This window comes from Chamaea fasciata, unplaced genomic scaffold (assembly GCF_029207755.1).
Source record: "Chamaea fasciata isolate MVZ Bird 193981 ecotype frontalis unplaced genomic scaffold, bChaFas1.0.hap1 SCAF_6, whole genome shotgun sequence".
NCBI classification, from domain to species: Eukaryota; Metazoa; Chordata; class Aves; order Passeriformes; family Sylviidae; genus Chamaea; species Chamaea fasciata.
Window position 1 is genome coordinate 72357085 of NW_027094091.1, and position 17587 is coordinate 72374671.

A 17587-nucleotide genomic window follows, 5' to 3' on the forward strand; every position below is an offset into this window, starting at 1 on the left:
TATGTACTGCAACTTAAAACATTCATTGGATGGTGAGAAGGCTATATAGAATAAGCCTGTAAAGAGGGAGAGACTCAGAAAGTACATGTGGAAGTGCTGAATCTTGTTACAAGTAGCAACAGTGTGCAGTAAATCCATGTTGTAATTTGTGGGATAAACCTTTAGTCTGTGATTTCCAGGAAACAGGCATATAATACCAATTTCAAATTCAGCTGAAATATTCTTGGGTAAGGTAAATGGCATTGGCAGCAATTTTCTAAAAGGCTACATACTGACAAGCTACACACATGTGTAGCAAATCGAAAAAATGAAACTTTCTCAGAACTGCTGTGGAACCCATTAGTTTCTGCTGTGCGTATCTCATAGCCAGAATTATTGTTTAATTGTCTACATGTGGATTTAGGAATCTTTGGAATTTATTTGTTTATATTTGGTTCTACAGTTTCACTGTGTAATTGGTATTTTTCTATCATTTCTTATCAGTGTTTTTATTCTCTTTATTTTCATACAAGTTTGTAGGCTTTTGACATTGGAATTGACTCTTTTATCTGGGTGTGTAGTGTCATTCTGTCCTGGTCAGCAAGTGGGGCCCATTTACCCAGACACATAAAAATGATAGGCAGTAGTAACACAGAAATAGTTTCATGCTTCTCACCCTTCCTTCTTGCTATCTCTGAACTTCCCATCTTCTCCATATCCCTTGTTTTGGATTGTCTGAATGCAAAGCCATAGGAGCATGTACTATTGGTTTGTATTCCTCAGTGCTCGCGTATATCTCTAGCATTTGATGTGGAGCATTACTCGGAGGTTGAGAAGTGCCAAGTAAAATTAGGTACACCATCAGGAAGTGCTGAATGGGTCCAAAATGTGGTGGAGACTGAGAGAACAGCATCTCTGGAATGTGTGACTTTGTTACCTTGCAAATCTGGGTTGAGCTTAATGTTCTGGATGCTTACATTCTAAACAAAACTTGGTAACTTCCTGTGATCTTCGGGAGAAAAGTAAGTTTTTTCCCTTCCTGTTCTTTCCTTGCACCCATCTGACAAATACTAGGATTTTGAGAATCCTTAAGTATCCTGTACTTTGGTTGGATCTGTATCCACGACAATACTCATACTGTGACTTTAGCAAAGAGCTTCCTTACCAAGTGAGCGCTTGTGGCTGTCGTTTTCTGGGTGGCAGATGAGTCTGACATCCTCCTGGTGGTTGCAGTCGTGCTTCCCCCACTCCCTCCGGGAGCACTGCAGGAGGTTTGTCTCCTTCCCAGAGCAGATCACATCATCCAACCAGATGGGCCCGGAGCTTTCTTCTGAGTAGCTCTCTTTTTCCATACCTGCACTTTTCCCATACCTGCACAACACAGAGGTGTGTTTTGGTCCACAGTGATCACAGGACACATGATGCTTAAGTATGAGAAAGGAAAGTGATATACCTGAGGAAATAAAGATTTCTCAAGTATTCCCAGTAAGCAGGTACAGTTAGCATTAAGTTCAATGACAGCACCATATGCTGCCTCTTCAGTAACTGTTTTTTTAAGGAATTACTGTTACATTAGTACAAACTTAAGAATGTAATACCTTTGATTAAGGCTGCTCTTCAACCAAGCATATGGCTGGCTCAATGACTCTGAGGCTTTAAGCATGTTCTTAGTATTCTATGCACATTTATATGTCACAGTCTGAGACAAAATCCTTTTTTGAACCTCAGCTGTTACAGTCTGAAGGCAAGACAACAGTCCCCTACTGAGAGTGTATCTTTGTAGCCACAGGTCAGTAGGAAAAGTAGGAAAGAGTGAATGTATGATACAAATGGAATTTTTCTAAAATACTTTTCAGTACATAACTGTTCCAGAGCTAGGCTGTGGGATTTTCTGAGGTAGTACAGAAGCATTTACACCTTGAAAATGTTTTTCATTAATAATGACTGCACAACAAGCAAAGATTTAGAAGAATCAAACTTTTATAGGTAAAACAGAAATCAAAATCAGTTCTTCTCTATAGCACATGCAGGGATCTCAGCAGAAAAGGAGAAGTGGAAGGAGCCTGGTGAACAAAGGCTGCTAAATCACACGTGTTGAAGGTTTTTCTACCTAAACCAAGGCCTATATACCTCTGTGAAACGGAGGGAAGCAGTCTTTAATGGATTTTAACTTGGTAGTTTCTCTAAAGCACTCAGCTAATATTCAAAAGCAGACTCTTAAAATGGGGTCCGTGTAGGGTTCATCTAACTGTTTGTCATCGTGGTCAAGTCACAGAGTCAGGTAGCCAATATCAAGGACTCTTACTTAAATCCCAGCTGCCAGCAAACCACCTGCGTGTTCAGCTCGGTCCAGCCATCGTCACAGACCGTGCCCCAGTGGCCAGTGTGATAGACCTCCAGGCGGCCCTCGTGGCTGCCCTTCCCTCCTGTGAGCCGCAGTGCGCCCTCTGTGCCAAGGGAAAACAGAAACAAGGATCAGTGATTCTTAGATCTCATTATTGTTCTAACACAGAATCAGTAACATTGCCTTTGCTGCATCCGGTCCGGCTTTTGTGCCTCTGCAAACTTTAGAAGCTCTCTTTCCAGAGCTGTGAGCTCTGCCTGTGTGCCACCTTTTTCTGAGTGATGACTGATGACTGAAGTACCTGTGAGAGGCGTGCAGGAAACACCAGCATCTTCTTTGTGGCCACAGTTGTGGTCTCGCCAGGAGCTTTTTGGGCACTGTTCTATGGAGAGTTCATTTCCCGTGCACTGCACTTCATCCAGCAGCACGGGGCCAGAGCCTTCTCCAAAGTAAGCCTGGCTCCACGCCTTGGCAACACCCCTGTGCAAATGCAAGGAACACCCAGTCAGGAGGAAGCAAGCTGTGCCTTGGACTTTTAACTGTCCTAGGAGAGATTACAGATGTACAGCTTGGGTATGAGGATTCTAATTTGAATATTCATTTAGTATCTATATGTAGTAAAAATAATCCGATACATGTTTCTAAAGTGCCCTTCACCTGTTGTCCTCAAAGCACATTAATCCAATAGCCAGATGAAGCAGATAAATGTGATTGTTCCCCATTGTGAAAACCACAGCAAGGAGATCTTAAGTGACTTGACAAGTGTCATACCACCCATCAGAAATAGAAATAAGAACAGGAAGCAGACCAATGACTAGCCTTATATGGGGTATATTCTCTGTCAGCAGAAAGGATTTTGAGCACAAAAGACTATATTGATTAAAAGCACTCCATTGTTCTAGAATTACAGAAATTATGCATCTATCATGATTTTTCTAATTCTATTTAAAATACCATTTCATATATAAATGTTTGCCATGGTTTGGTTACTTTCCATTCAGTGTTTTCTCTGTTCCTGTATTCACTCCAGTTTGAAATGGCAAGATTGAAATGTCTAAATTTTGGACTGTAATGATTTACCAATCTAAAGCATTAAATTAACTAAAAAAGCATCTTGTTTTTCCAGTGTATCTGATAAAAATACTGATAAGAAATGTATAGAAAATGTTAAGGAAAAAAAAATCCTTATTCATTAAGCAGCTGGCTGAAATCAAAGTGATAATGAAGGACTGCTCTGAATGCTTTTACAGTTTATACCATATTCCAGTCAGAGTCTCAGGAGCTAGGCAGAGACAACACATCCCATCATTATAACCAGGGGGATTTGTGTCAAGCGAAAATCATTTAGGAAATCAAATAATAAAAGAGGTTATCATTATTTTCCACTAAATAATGGTGGATTCATATTCTGGAGTTTTATAGGAGTGTACAGAAAAGTTGAAGGGATGTGGGAAGCTACTTACTGAGAAACTTTCCTTTTACAGTTTCTGGCATGTTTCCAGATGGTTTAACAGTATGCAAATTTAGATTATTTTTAGTACTTCAGAACTGGTCTACTGCCACTGTTGGTAAGATTCCACTTCATATTAATTAGCATGTTTGTTGTAACATCTTGCTTACTTGAGAAATTCTATAAATCTCTAGACATCTTTCAAAAAGACTTAGCAGGTTTAGCACCATCTTAATACAATTTATTTACTCAGAAAAATGAACCAAATTAGAAGCATCACAGAACTGCAGTTTATGATTATTAAATATAATTAATAAAAAGTGTCACCAGTAAGGAGGCAGGCTAAGAGCATTACACTTGTCATTAGTATACAGAAATGCAAAGCAGAGCTTAGTAACTCCCCAAACCTATTAATAGCAGCCCAGTTCAAAAGCAGGAAAAGCCTGCAAGAAGATAGACTTTCCATTAGGTATTCCCAATTGAAAATGTGCAGGAACATAGAAATGCAACATAAGATAAACTGGGGGAGAAAATCTGATGTCAGAGAAGCATATTGGTTCCTGTGTTGGCTCAGCAGGAGATGTACAATATTTTTAACTAGTCCACAGTTCTCATCCTTCTGAGCTAATTTGGGTGGCACAGGCAGCCCAAGGCCTCAGTTACAGAACAAGTACACTCTGGGGACCCCCATCAGTGCCACAGAACTTCCTGCCTTCAACACCACTTCTTTCAATTCACTGTAGTCCCATCAGGCTTGAACAGGCGAGTTCTGTTCCAGTCTCCTCTGCTTTACCTGCTCTGCTTTACCTGCTAAGTTCTCATCCACTCTCTCTCAGACATAATCCCCTTCTCCTGCAGGGGATACAACCTAGCATCTCCTCTGCTTCTTGCTCCTAGTTCTTTCCCTCTTCTACCCCACTTGTTCTCATCTGCTTCCTCTCTGGTCCAGCAGTTTTCCTTAGTCTCCCACCTCTGCAGCATTTTTCTGCAAATACCAACACTTTCCGTCTGTGGGGTATCAAAATCCCCCCTGGCTGTTAAGAAAATGAAGCGAGAAAATCCTGTTCTGCTGTTGTAGCTGCATTTCGGACCATGCTTAGTTCGGACAGAATCACTGACAAGCTTAACTGTCAAACCTTCAAACAGATCTCTAGCTCAGTATATGCAAACTGACAATCTTCAGAGGCTCGTGATTTAAACAAATCTAGAGAGATTCTCACAGGCATGCCAAAAAACATACCCTTCCTGACAAAGCAGAGTTCTTGTGCCAAAGCCAGGAGGCTGTCAGACTCTGCAGTAAAATGGATCGTAAAGATTTGAACAGTCAAAAAATTTCTTTTCTTCACCTACAGGTTTGGATTGAAACCTTACAGGAATTGTAGTGAGTTTTGACTACAAAGTCAACATTTATTCTGAGACATTCTTTGTCAGTCTGTCCGAAGAGACAAAATTGGCCCTATCACGTGACATTGAAAACTGGTTCCAGGGAATTGAAAGTAATGTCACTGTACCTGAATCTTCTAGAAATAAACTTGGTTACTGCTCCAGAGTATCAGTATGATTCTAAAGGAGCAGTTTTTGAAAATCATGCTTCTCCTAGCTTCAGCTGTGAGTCTGATAATTCTCCTGCTTTGCTGCTGGAATAACAAACATGTAGAAAAACAAACCCGAGGCCAAGCTGCCGACAGACAACTTCAGCATCTGCATCATCCCACTGGTCATCACAGACTGTGCCCCACTGGCCACCATGGAAGACTTCCACTCTTCCTTCGTGGGCGTTGCTCCCACCAGCCAGTCGGATCGGGGTGAAGACAGGGCCTGGGAACAAACACAGGATATAGAACAGGTCATTCACATCCTAAAATACCATTCTGATGGAAAAGAAAGAGGAAGATGGCTTAATGGTTTCTCTGACATCACTCAAGAACCACATTTTCTTTTTTCTACTCAGATGGAGAACCTGAAAGTAACTTGAGTTCCTTTATGCTCCACTCTCACTAGCTGAAAAATCTTACACATACAAGTAATCATGTTGATCTTGAATTACCTAAGTGTCAGAGCATTCACAGACACTTAGTGCTGTAAGGCCAAATACTGAACCAGTCAGTAGAGCTACCTTTCAACAAGAGCAACATCGGGTAAAATCTGAAGTAAGAGGCAAAAAATTATATCACGGACACAGAAACAGAAATTCATCCTTGGGTTTTCTCATTCCATTAGAAAATCCAGTCAGAGCAGTGAAATCTCTTTGACTGTGGAGTCTCACTTGAATTGTGCAAGTATTGTTCCCTTCTTCCTTCCAGTCTTTTAAAATCAGTAGTTCTCTTCTAGTGTACTGAGAAACTGTTTTGAAAGCATCACTGCTGAACAAATCTACAATAGTGGAAACAGTTTAAAGCCATATAAACCCCCTAATGGCTGTAATGTGAACAAGGTTATTTTAAAGTTTCACCATATCTAACATGCAAATGATTTAAATTTGAGTAATTTTGTGTAACTTTCCAAGCAATCAATGCTACTATTTAATCTAATTCTTGGTTATAAAAAAAACCCAAAACAACAACACTGAGGGCGTTTCTCCAATTGTATATTAGTGTGTCACTGATATGAAATATGTGTGTGTAAATATTTTAAAAGGCTAATTGCAATGGAACCTGCAAAATGCGAAAACATTTATAGTTTTCAGTTTCTTTAGGCAAAACTCTTGCTTTCGTTGTCTCCTAGCTTGAAAAGATTTTCCCTTCTCTCAACTCGATAGTTTTCCAAGACCAAAATGTTCTTTTAATAGCCATTTATCAAAATATTGCTCATTAATAAAACTTTAGGACAAAAATATACCCACCTTCTTTGGATAAAAACATAAGTAGGAGAAGAAAGGCAGCACAGAACTGGCTGCAGCCACACGTTTTGGTTTCAGCTGAAGAGATTGGCATTGCCCAGCACTGCCAGCCCAGCCCTCCTCCAGGCAGCACTGTCTTAGATCTGATGGCATGCCTGCCCATTTAGTTAGCATGTTGATTAAAATAATATCAAATATCTTAAAAACATTAACGATACTTGCTTTCCTAATAATATAGTTCTGACATTAAAAAAAAAAAAGTGGGGAAACAATCCTCATTTTGCAGCTAGAGATTCTTGGTACTTTACTCTTTCTCACAACGAACATCTGAAACAATTTGTTGTTGATTATGGAAAGGTAAAAAGTTGTTAAGATAGGTGCTGCTTGAGGTATTTGAAGCAGTTAATGATACAATGATTCAATCTGTATAATCTGTTCCAAGAAATCTTAACACTTTTTCTAATATAATAATGAGTAATTATTAAAACTTCTACTTAAATAAAATAAGGACTTGAGAAAACCATATGTGTTTGTTTTTTTTTTTACCCAGGGAGTTGCTACATGTGACAGCAGCTGCCATTTTTTGAGGACATGTCCCATCTTGCCAGGTGTCTTTTTCACATAACAGTATATTTTCTTCATCACCACGACAACGCACTTCACTCCAGAAAACAGGAATAAGGCCTAATCCAGAAAAGGGTATGTGTTTTGCTGTACCTTTTTCCCTGTAAAAATAATCAGGATAGGGCATCAGAGCGGGAGGAAGGGAAGTGGGAACACTTTCTCATATATAAATCTTGGAGTAGAAAAGAAAGGCCTTTCTTCAGTAGTGTAAATTCATCACATTTTCATACAGTTCAGCATTGTCTTCTGCACAAAGAAAAGTAACAGATGTGACCCAGTTCTCACCATTTTGCTGTGGAATGTTTTAGTACAATGACTGTGTTGCTGCAGAGCCAGCTACAGTCCTGCTCTCCCAGTTCTTAACTACAAAAATCAACACAGAGTCCACAGTCCACAGGTGAATCTACAGTCCCAGCCCACTGCAGTTACAGTTCCAGGACGGGTAAAGCCACCAGGTCTTTCTCCCTTATTCTGTCCTGTACTCCATGAAGACATACCGTGCTCGGCCCATAAATCCCATGTATTGTGGCTGTGATGATGGGGCAGTGAAACACCTCACACTCCATTAGATCAGGCCCCCATCAATTTTTCTCTATTCAGCCATTCCCATCCACCCAGAACATTTTATAAACGGCTCTCTTTCTTTCTCATGCTGCATCTACAGCAACACTTACAGAGCCACCTTCTCTTCCTTGCAAAGCACAACAAATTTAAAACAAAGCCCAAATACCGTGATATCAAAGGAGCAGGTAGATGGAGCACCTGAAAAGCACCAGTAATACCTCATGAGTTCACCTGTTTCAGCTGTTTGCCTGGGGCTTTTTTGGCCTGGGTTCAGCTTGGAGCCATTTCTGTTGAAAAGATCAAACCATTCACCCGTATCGCTGAACTGCTTTTGCTAACAGCGGCCTCGTTCAGCCAAAATGCTCAGGGTATGGAAAGCAGACAGGACTCACAGGAAAATGAGGGAAGGAGCCACTGCACGTAGACAGCTTAAGTCATAAGCAAAACCACAGATGGCTGAACTTTTATCTCATCTAATCCTTATATTTTTATAAGTTGGCATGGTGTGTCCAGATTAGTAGTGAACATTATAAACCAGCTTAGATTTAGTTCTGGCTAGCAGTCTTTAAAAGTGGAATAATCATTAGGAATGTCACAGTGCAAGTCTGCTATAAAAGCCTCTTACTGCTTGTAGCAAGTAAAACCACTGCGTTGGTATGTGAGTGAAAGAAATGTTAGAAAGGCAATAAAGGCAGCCAAATTATGCTAAAGTGTGCTGTTCATTAACTCCATTCTGGCAGCAGTGGGAAATGGTGGTCAGTGAGGACAGTGCAGGGACTTTCAACTTGTCCAGTATGGCTATAGCTCTAAAATGTTGCCATTTGCCGAAGACGTAGGATGAGTTCCAGGTGTCATTTGGCATATTACAATGCGTGATTAGTAGGATAACCCCTGTCCCTGAGAATTAAGAATTTTCCTGTGATTAGGAGGCAATGTAGAGCCTAATCCTGGCCACATTTACGTTGTTATAGACTCAATTACCTCACTAGAGCTGTTAATTGACACTTACATATGCGAGACCAGGATCGGACCACGTAATTCTGTCCTTGGGGACATCTCCCAGATGTCCAGTAGAGCAGTTTGTGTTTGCCCAAAGTTTGCTGACCTGTTCACACATTTCACTTTGAATGCAAAGCATTTGCCATGGTCTGGTCCTGTCCAGATCCTATCTTCAGCTTTCTGAGGAAATACTGATTTCCTCTTTGAAGTGTAATGCGACTAAGCAAGCAAAGTATTCTGGGAAGAATAACTTCAGCATTCAAACACTTTCAAACAGAAAAAGCAATCATCAAACACAAAAAGTCCTCAGGATTTACAAAGCAGATTGTCCTTTCTACGAAGCGTCATGAAAATGCGTTGATTTTCACTCAAACTGAAACTTACCCAAGTGCAAGCTGTCGACATACAACTGTCGCATCATTATTGTCCCAATGGCTCCCACAGATTGTTCCCCAGATTCCATTCCAATAAACCTCCACTGTACCTTCAAAGTCATTCTTGCCTCCCCGGAGTCTCACTGACCCTAGTTACCAAAAATTAAAAATAAAACAATTACACCTCCAAAATGCTCTATTGCTCTGTTAATGCATCCCACACAAAAGACTCTGAACCTCATTTCCCCTGAGTTCTTGTTTCATGGATACTGAGCTGTTTCCAAGAAACATTCTGGCACACCTAACATTCTTATACAGTGATACGTGAATTGAGAGAACCCTTTTTTTACATGAGGAAAGCATTTTGCTCCTCACACTGAAGCTGCATCATACTTCTGATCCTTCTGACGCTACAACTTAGTTAGAGATCTAACGAAGTATTTACAGACACATAATTATTGAAATGTGATTTTCCCTACCCAAATGAGCAAAACATATATGTGTATCTGTGTTTATATATATTTGTATAAAATATGTTATACTTTTATCTTTCACAAAATTCCACTGACCTTAAGGGAATCAGAAAATAACCACATGGCCTGCATAGCTTTTGCTTTCACCCATGTTACATTATGCATGTCATAGATGACAGCAGTTTATTTTAGCCAAAGAATGCATTTGTTCATACTTTTCTCAGACAGAAAAACTCTGCGTGTAGTTCTATTAATTTGTGAGAGGTCTTTACCAAATTCTCAGACAAAGCAAGCTAAAAACCAAAAGGCATTGTCTAAAAGAAGTGGGGAGGGGAAAAAATGCTTCTTGAGCACTACAGAGAACAGAAATCCAAGAAAATTAGCAGATTTTGCATTTTTGTATTACAGTATTTTTGCTTGAGATGTCAGATGCATCTACTGTTGAAGGTAGCCAAGTGCCACTGACAAAGGTGGGAAAAACTGGTCATAAGGATAACTACGCAGAAAAGAATCATGACAGAGCAGTAATTCAACAAGAAACACTTCTGTTAAATTATCAAACACAGCCCAGCTGTAAGAATTCATATTGCCTGAAATCCCCGTTAATCCATCTGCCTCTGCTCTGTGATCTACATAGGAGCTACACCATCATCCAGTTTGCAGGGGTTTAGCAACGGGATGAAGATAGTCAGCGTTGGTGCCTGCATTTCACTGTGTCTGCGTTCATCTTTGTGTAAATAATAATGATAATAGGTAGACCCACTTTTTCTTCTCAGCTTCTGTCCTGGGTTTAGTTCAGTGTATTTCATAAAACCACAAAGCCGAACAACTGCCAAATAACTTGAGGAATTAATTAACTTGATGTTTGGCTTGGCATGTTCCTCTTTACCACCTATTCACTTTCTCAGCAGTAACTTACTGTGCAGTAAATTACAAACAACATTTATTCAACTCATGTTACAGAGTCCTGAGAGAGGATTATTACTGAGTCAAATATAACTATACTGTAGACACGTTGCACATCATTTATGTCTCTACATTTTTTTTCTTTGTGTTTTTTCTCTATGTGTCACAGACAGAGAGAGTCTGGAATTCTGTTTATTTCTGCTCTTCACCAGACTTCTGTATAGACTATTATTTTCACTTGAAACGTCAACTGCACTCATAGCAAAGTGATTCCTGACATACCAGAAAGCAAGTTTGAAGATGTCATCTCCAAAAATAAGTTTATTTTAGTGCATGATTGCTTACAGTGCTGCATGACATCTACTGAAATCAATACACTGCTTCCTGAGTACACATTACACAATGTTTCTATTCAAATATTTGAGTAAGGGAGTACTTGAAGAATAAAATTCTCTTCTAAGGTATCCATGGCAGAATTTGGCTCACTCCTCTTTCTGTATTTACAGATTTCCCAGTGTCAGTGGTGGAAGAACTTAGTCATGTACACACAGCAAAACACACAAAAGGATTGTTAAAGGTAATTTTGTAACCAATTTTAAATATTCTTGATTTTCACCTGATGAGTTAATCTAGAAAGAAATAAAAAGCCTACTTTTACATGTAGGTAATATTAAACCTGCCATTTAATAGAGGTAACCAAATATACGGTATATGCACTTTGAAGTATGTACCAACCTCGTCATATGACCAAGTCATAATTATGTAGCAAACAAATCAAAGGGCACTAATGAGAAAATTATTTCTGTTGTTTACTCAAAATGTTGCGGTATTCAGACACTGGCAGTTATATTACCAGATCAAGAGATCCATTAGTTACAGTAGTGACACCTCATAAAACAGAACTTCAAAATCAAGACTTCCATTACAGTAGCTTAGTTTTTCTTTCCAGTATATAAAACTCTTTCTTCATGATGAAACACAGCTCTGTGTTTCCTGTGTGAATTGATCTTAGGGAATTGCAGGATAACAGCATGATCTGCCTTTGTGTGTGTTTACGCTGTATTACCAACTATCTGTTTATGTGTTAATATTTTAATGGCAAGATAGTCAGTGTTTGCATTGTAAAATTACCAGGAAGCACATTTTCACTGGTTAAGTCTACTGCCTTTCCATTGTAACACCTCATGCACCCCAGCACGTGTCTGCACAACAACTCTGCAGAAGAGCGTCTGCATTCCCTCTGAGAAAACATGTCTGGCTTAAGTGTATGCACTGGAGTCAGAGGTATAGTAGCATCTCAAATTTTTAAGCTATAATTTTTCAGCTCTTTTAGTTGCTGAAGAAAACTAAACCTGTTGGGAGTAGAGCTAATGTGGTAGTATCTACTCTTTCTGCTCTCCAGCAGTTCAGTATGGTGTCAGACCTCTGCTTAAAGTGCTTATCAAACCTACCCTGCCTCAGCACAAAGCTCAACAACAGGGAACAGCAGCACCAGGATCCTGCCCATGGCTCTGCTCTCCTCAGCACTGGTCAGGAAGAGGGAGGATGAGGAGACGTGACCTGACCCCACAATAGGTAGAAACAAGGGCACAGGACACAAAGCAGGCCTAAGACACTGTGGTCTTAGGACAGACTTAATTCAGCCCTTTATTAAAAAATCTGCTGTCTTGACAGACACACCTTCATTTATAAACACCCAGAAAGTATGTATGCATTTACTGTAACTGTGTTCTAGCTGAGGTTACTGACGGTCAGTTCCTGTTGTTTACATACAGTCTGGTAATTTTAGTTGTCCTGGTGTCTGCCCAAGTCAGAGTCTTTCCTATCTGTTATCGCTGTTGAAAGGAGATTAAGTTATACTTGCAAATGCAAGGAAGTAAGGGTATCCAGTGGGTGCTGCTGAGACTTGCTCCAGAACACCTGCCATATCGGCTGAAGATGAGACACTCAGGAAAACAGGGAGAGGAAAACCACCCAGCCAACTTTTAATTAACTCCAAAAAGCAGAAGAGCTTCAAAGGAATTGCGCTGTTGTGCTTGGCCTCTTGTGTGGAGATGCTGGGTAACTTCAAACCCTCTTCTATTTTCTACATTTCACTGAGAATGAGCATTATTACTGTGTGGCTGAATTACAAATAGAATGGGAGTCACTTCCACTTCTGCTCTACGTGTGAGTGCTGCAGCAGTGGCGTTTATGGCGTTGGCTAAAGGTGTGCCATAGTTTCTTGGTAAACACCTGTCCAAAGGTTTGCAATTTGGCTGTAAATGTCAGCTGGGAAAACAGGAATCGGAAATAGAAATTGCCTGTGCCTTTCACCCTGGTGCAGTGTGCTCTGAAATGGCAGATTTAAAGCAAAGCAAAAGAAGCAATTTCAATTTTGGAAATCTGTAAAAACAACAAATCGTTTTATTTCTGTCCTAATGTCCAAGGTGTTCCGACATGGAATGGTGCTACAGAAAGGCTCTGCACTGACAATTCATCTCTGTTGACTTGGAGTCAATTAGATCAGTCCAAATTGACATCAAGTGTGAGGGTTTCCCATTGATAGGTGCTCTGGGACCGCACTGTAACTTGTAGTGTTTAGAATACATGGGGATGATCCCTAATACCTATAAAAGGGTCTATCCCAGTTTCAGAATGAAACTAATTCACTGGTTTGTATGAGGTACTTGTAAAAAGCCACATCGAGCACAGGTAAAACCTAACATTGGTTCAAATCAATGGAAACTTCCCTTCCTTTCCAGGATCAGGCCTGACTAAAATCAAAGAAATGAACTCTGTTGACTTCAGCAAAATTATGCATGGTGCTCACTGTGATCAGTGAACGCTGTTGTCTATCACTTTCCTGAGCACTGCTCTTAGTCTAAAATCAGAGTTATTTTCCCCAGGCATTTTAACCTTGAAAAAAGGGTGCCTCCAGCAGAACTTCCTTTTAAGAACTATCTTGACGATCAGTAGCAGTATTGCATACTCAAGGATCATTATATTAGAACTTTCATAAATATTGTATACACTGAGTGTGTAATGTGCTGCGTTGGTTCCTCTGCAGCACTGAGATCCATCATGTCAGCAATCAATGGTTTAAAGCTCTGAGAAACTAAACTGAAACTGAGCAATCTAATGGGCTCTGAAGGACTGCAGTTGTCTTCTGTGGGCAGAGCTGGAGAAAATGGGGGGTCTCACACTGTGCAGTTCTGGTAAGAATGGGTCCAGAAGAGCAGCAGCTCTTAGGAGAGACTCTCAGAAGCAGCTCTCTCTCTTAGAAGGACAGTATGGACGTTCATGTTTCAGTTCTAATCATAAGCTATTAAAAAAACCCAAAATCCCAAAAGTCATTCCACCAACTTCTTGGACTATAGTATAAACAGGCAGGGAGAATAATCTGGTGTTTAGATTATGAGTCTGAGGCTTGATTCTTCTCTCACAAAAGTTTAGTGAAGCTTTATTTGATTGACATGAGTGGAATCACCTTTTGATAAAGGCATTTTGAATGGAAAGGTTCTAAAGTCAGGCCTTGCTGGAGCTATGTACTTTATTTCCAGTTCTTTGTCAAAGAACTGACAAAGACACTTACCCTGTTCTGTACTGGTCCCTCTTTGCAATAGAAAAGAAAATAATTAACCCACTTGATTCAAAGCGCTTTAAATTACATGTGTAAGGACATAGCACGAACAACATATGCACAAAACTGTAACTATGTGCCAAACAAACATTGTCTGGCAGCAGCTGCTCCCAGGTACTGAGCTAGGCCTCGTTCTTAGAGCCTGAGTACACCACGGGGAAGTTGTTCTTAGCAGCAACTAAAATACTAAATTCTGGTGGGCTTATGCTGGCTCTGTGTAGAGAGTATGCTCATATTCATTTATTGTCCTCTGTGAGGTCCTTGGTTAACCATGATAATTTATACATACTTGGATTTGGTTTACTTGCTTTCAAGACATGAATAAGTAACGTTACCCAGATATTTTTAGAAGGAAGGAAATGACACATCAAAACCTATTATTTTAAACTGTAAAACTGATTTTAGACTGGTACTGTACAGTATAATTGCAAAGGTGCTTTTAAAAAATTTCATTGTTATTGTTTAAATATAAAACAGTTTAATAGATACACATGCACAAAGTTTAGCCAATTAATTTTGCAGGTAAGTCATAATATTTAAGCAAGAAAAACTCAGAGATTTACAAGCAAACCTTTGAATATGGTATTGTATTGAGTTATGGCAGGTGCCTAACACTGAGTATGGGTTTCCTTAGCCCAGGTACTAAAGCAAGAGGCTCAGCGAGTTTCTCTCTGAGCAGTCTGTCCCTCTAACCATAACCACATCATGACATTGCCTCACTGGCATCTTTTTGCATCTTGTGAGAAAGGAACACACTTCAGGGGGCATGTTACAATAACCTTTTATTTCTGGGCAAATGGCTTGATTTGTGTCCATGTTCCACCTTAAGCCACCTCATAAACTCTTTAATTCTTTCATATTACCCCCATGGAGGCTTTTGGAAAGACACTGGCCCTGGTGATGGCACTGGGGTGTACCACCGAGTCCAACAGGAACAGATGATCTGTCCATCACAAAGTATTGGCTATTGTTCAGTAGCTGTGTCTTCCCTCTTAGCAGGGGCCAACCTTTTTCTGGGGGAACAAAGCAGCATTCTGAGAAGACTGGAGAAACACAGCCAAACCCAAATCATGCAGTATTTTTGGTGGTTTTTTCGCTTAAATCCCCTGCATGCTGAACTTACAGGGGATTCTGAAACTTGCTTTACTCAGTGCAAGATTGAGTTCTTAGCAATAAACTGTGTTCTTCACTATTATATTAGACCAAGTCCTCATAAAGTATTTTGGGAGCCAGTCTGAACAATTCTTTAAAAACCTATTAATATGTTGGGCTAAATTAGAGTGGTACCCTTTCTGAAAGTGAAACCAGTAAAAGGGCATGAAGTCTTTTGGGGTTTTTTTTTCATCTGTGTCTAGGTATCTGTTTTCTCCTTCATGCCATCAGCCTGGTATGCTCTCCAGGGAAACATCTGTACTGCATAACATCATTCTGTATTCTCGAAGGAGCGCATTTGACTTGGAACACAGCTTTGAAACCTGCATTTTTTTTAATGTGTAAATGACCAATAGGGACCTTGGTGCCTCCATATGCTCTTCATTTGGTATTTTATGCCAATATGTGTAATTATCATGTTGTTCAAATTAGCTTTCTTTTTTTTTTCACACACCTTCAATGGCTACTGTTGGAAGAGAAGGATAACAATCCCTTTCAATCACCTGAAAGTAAATTAATTAAAAAAAAACCCCTCACAACCCAAAGTCAGCTTTCACAACAAACAAAATAGTAATATTAATTATCAACTTCCTTTGCTGACTTTGTGCTATTACAAAAGGTGTAAAAGGAAGGACAATAAAGCAGGGAATTTTAATTTTCATTTCAACAGTTATGTTTGATCATGTTTAGCATAGCTATAGATTCGACACAATTCTTATTTAGGTAGGAGGTAATATTAGAGCAATGCAGGAGAAAATGTGGAGAAAATGTGAAGTCATTTAAAATCAGACTGTACATCAATACGTTTAATGCCAACACTGATGAAATGTAAAGCTCATCAAGAGCTGGATGCTGAAATTGCTGTTCAGTCCTTACACACCGAAGACTTCCACTGAAGTCAGCGGGAGTTCAGCTGGGAGTGTGTGAGGGGAGCACAAGGCTCTTGGCTCAGCACGTGGATGTTGTTGAGGACCAGCACCAACTTGTGAACCCCATTATCCTAAGATGTGGGGGTAAAAAGAAAGTCATAACTGTGTAAACAGTTCGTCTTTGGAGCCAGGCATCCTTCTATTTCTCTTTCTGCCACTTCACTTCTGCAGACCAAGTGCTTCCCGGATAAGTGGACCCGGTTATGAAAAAGGAATGCCAGCCAGCCTTGGCAAACTGAGCCTACTGAACGCTTTGAAACGCCGTTCACCTACCCAGTATTAGAATAGCGGCGGAATAAACCCAGGCGGGACCTTCGTCTTTCCGCTGCATCCTCTGACGCACTAGTTTAACTCTCCTCTGCGAACGGCGTTGCCTGTCACTTTGGCAGACGGTGTCCGTCCCCTCGTTCCCCGTTCCCTCCAGCGACAGGGAACCGGGTACGGGATGGGAGAACGCCGCCGCCCGGCCAAGGCTCTCTCAGCGTCTGTCTGCCCCCGCGCACTCTCTCGCTCCGCTCCGCCGCCACCCCGCGCCCCGGGCTCGCTCCCTCCCCGCTTACCTCGCTCGCAGTCAGCGCGGCCGCGCTCCGCCGGGCCCCGGCCGGCCCCGGGGGCGCAGCCGGGCAGGGCGCAGGAGCTGCGGCGGCCCCGCGGCGCCCGGCCCGCCGCCCCCCGCCGCGGCAGAGCGGGCGCCGCCGGTGCCCAGGGGCGCTGAGCCGCGGGGAAGCCCCCGGCGGGGCATCCGGCGGGGGACTGGGGGGGGCGGGCGGCCGGGAGGCCGGCGGAGACCTGCCCCGGCCCGCGGGCTCCGGGGATCGCCCCTATCACCAGCGCCACCACGAAGCCGGCGAATGTCATGGTGCCAGTCCCGCCGGCTCGGATCCATCTCCCCCTCTCATCGCGCCCGGGATGCGAGGAGAGAAGGCGGGGCCCCGGCGTCCCGCTAATCCCCCTCGCCGCACACCCCTGCCGCCCGCCCCTGCCCGGCCCGCGGGGGCAGGGCGAGCGGGGCGCGGAGGGGCGCAGCCCCGGCGCTGCCGGCCCCCCCTACCTGCCGCAGCCCGCCCGGCACGGCGGGGAGCGGAGCGGAGCGGCCGCCCGGCCACGGGCGCGGCCCCTCGGGCAGCCCCGCCGGGCTTTACAGCGGAATGCGTCCTCCGAGTCCCCCGGGGCTCCCTCCCGCTCCCCCGCCAGCCTCGGGGCTGCCACCCCCGTACCATCCCTCGCCCTCGCCGGCGGTCCTCCGGGTTCTGCGCTGCCCGCGGTCCCGCCGCGGCTCCGCAGGCTCACCCCACCCCTCGCACTGGGGGTCCCCTAGGAGCCTCCTTCTCT

General features: G+C 42.2%; 1 protein-coding gene across 1 annotated transcript in view; it reads right to left on the minus strand.

Annotated features, from left to right (window-relative positions):
* Positions 1-17113, minus strand: part of PRSS12 (serine protease 12) — a 32859-nt gene extending 15746 nt beyond the window's left edge. The window contains exons 1-7 of the mRNA XM_066184860.1: positions 16816-17113; positions 9184-9322; positions 7159-7337; positions 5441-5591; positions 2625-2803; positions 2285-2426; positions 1145-1350 (exon numbers count right to left, since the gene is read on the minus strand). Of these exons, the coding sequence (XP_066040957.1) occupies positions 1145-1350; positions 2285-2426; positions 2625-2803; positions 5441-5591; positions 7159-7337; positions 9184-9322; positions 16816-17113 (1294 nt within the window). The remainder of the gene's footprint in view (positions 1-1144; positions 1351-2284; positions 2427-2624; positions 2804-5440; positions 5592-7158; positions 7338-9183; positions 9323-16815) is intronic.
* Between the last annotated feature and the right edge of the window lie 474 nt (positions 17114-17587).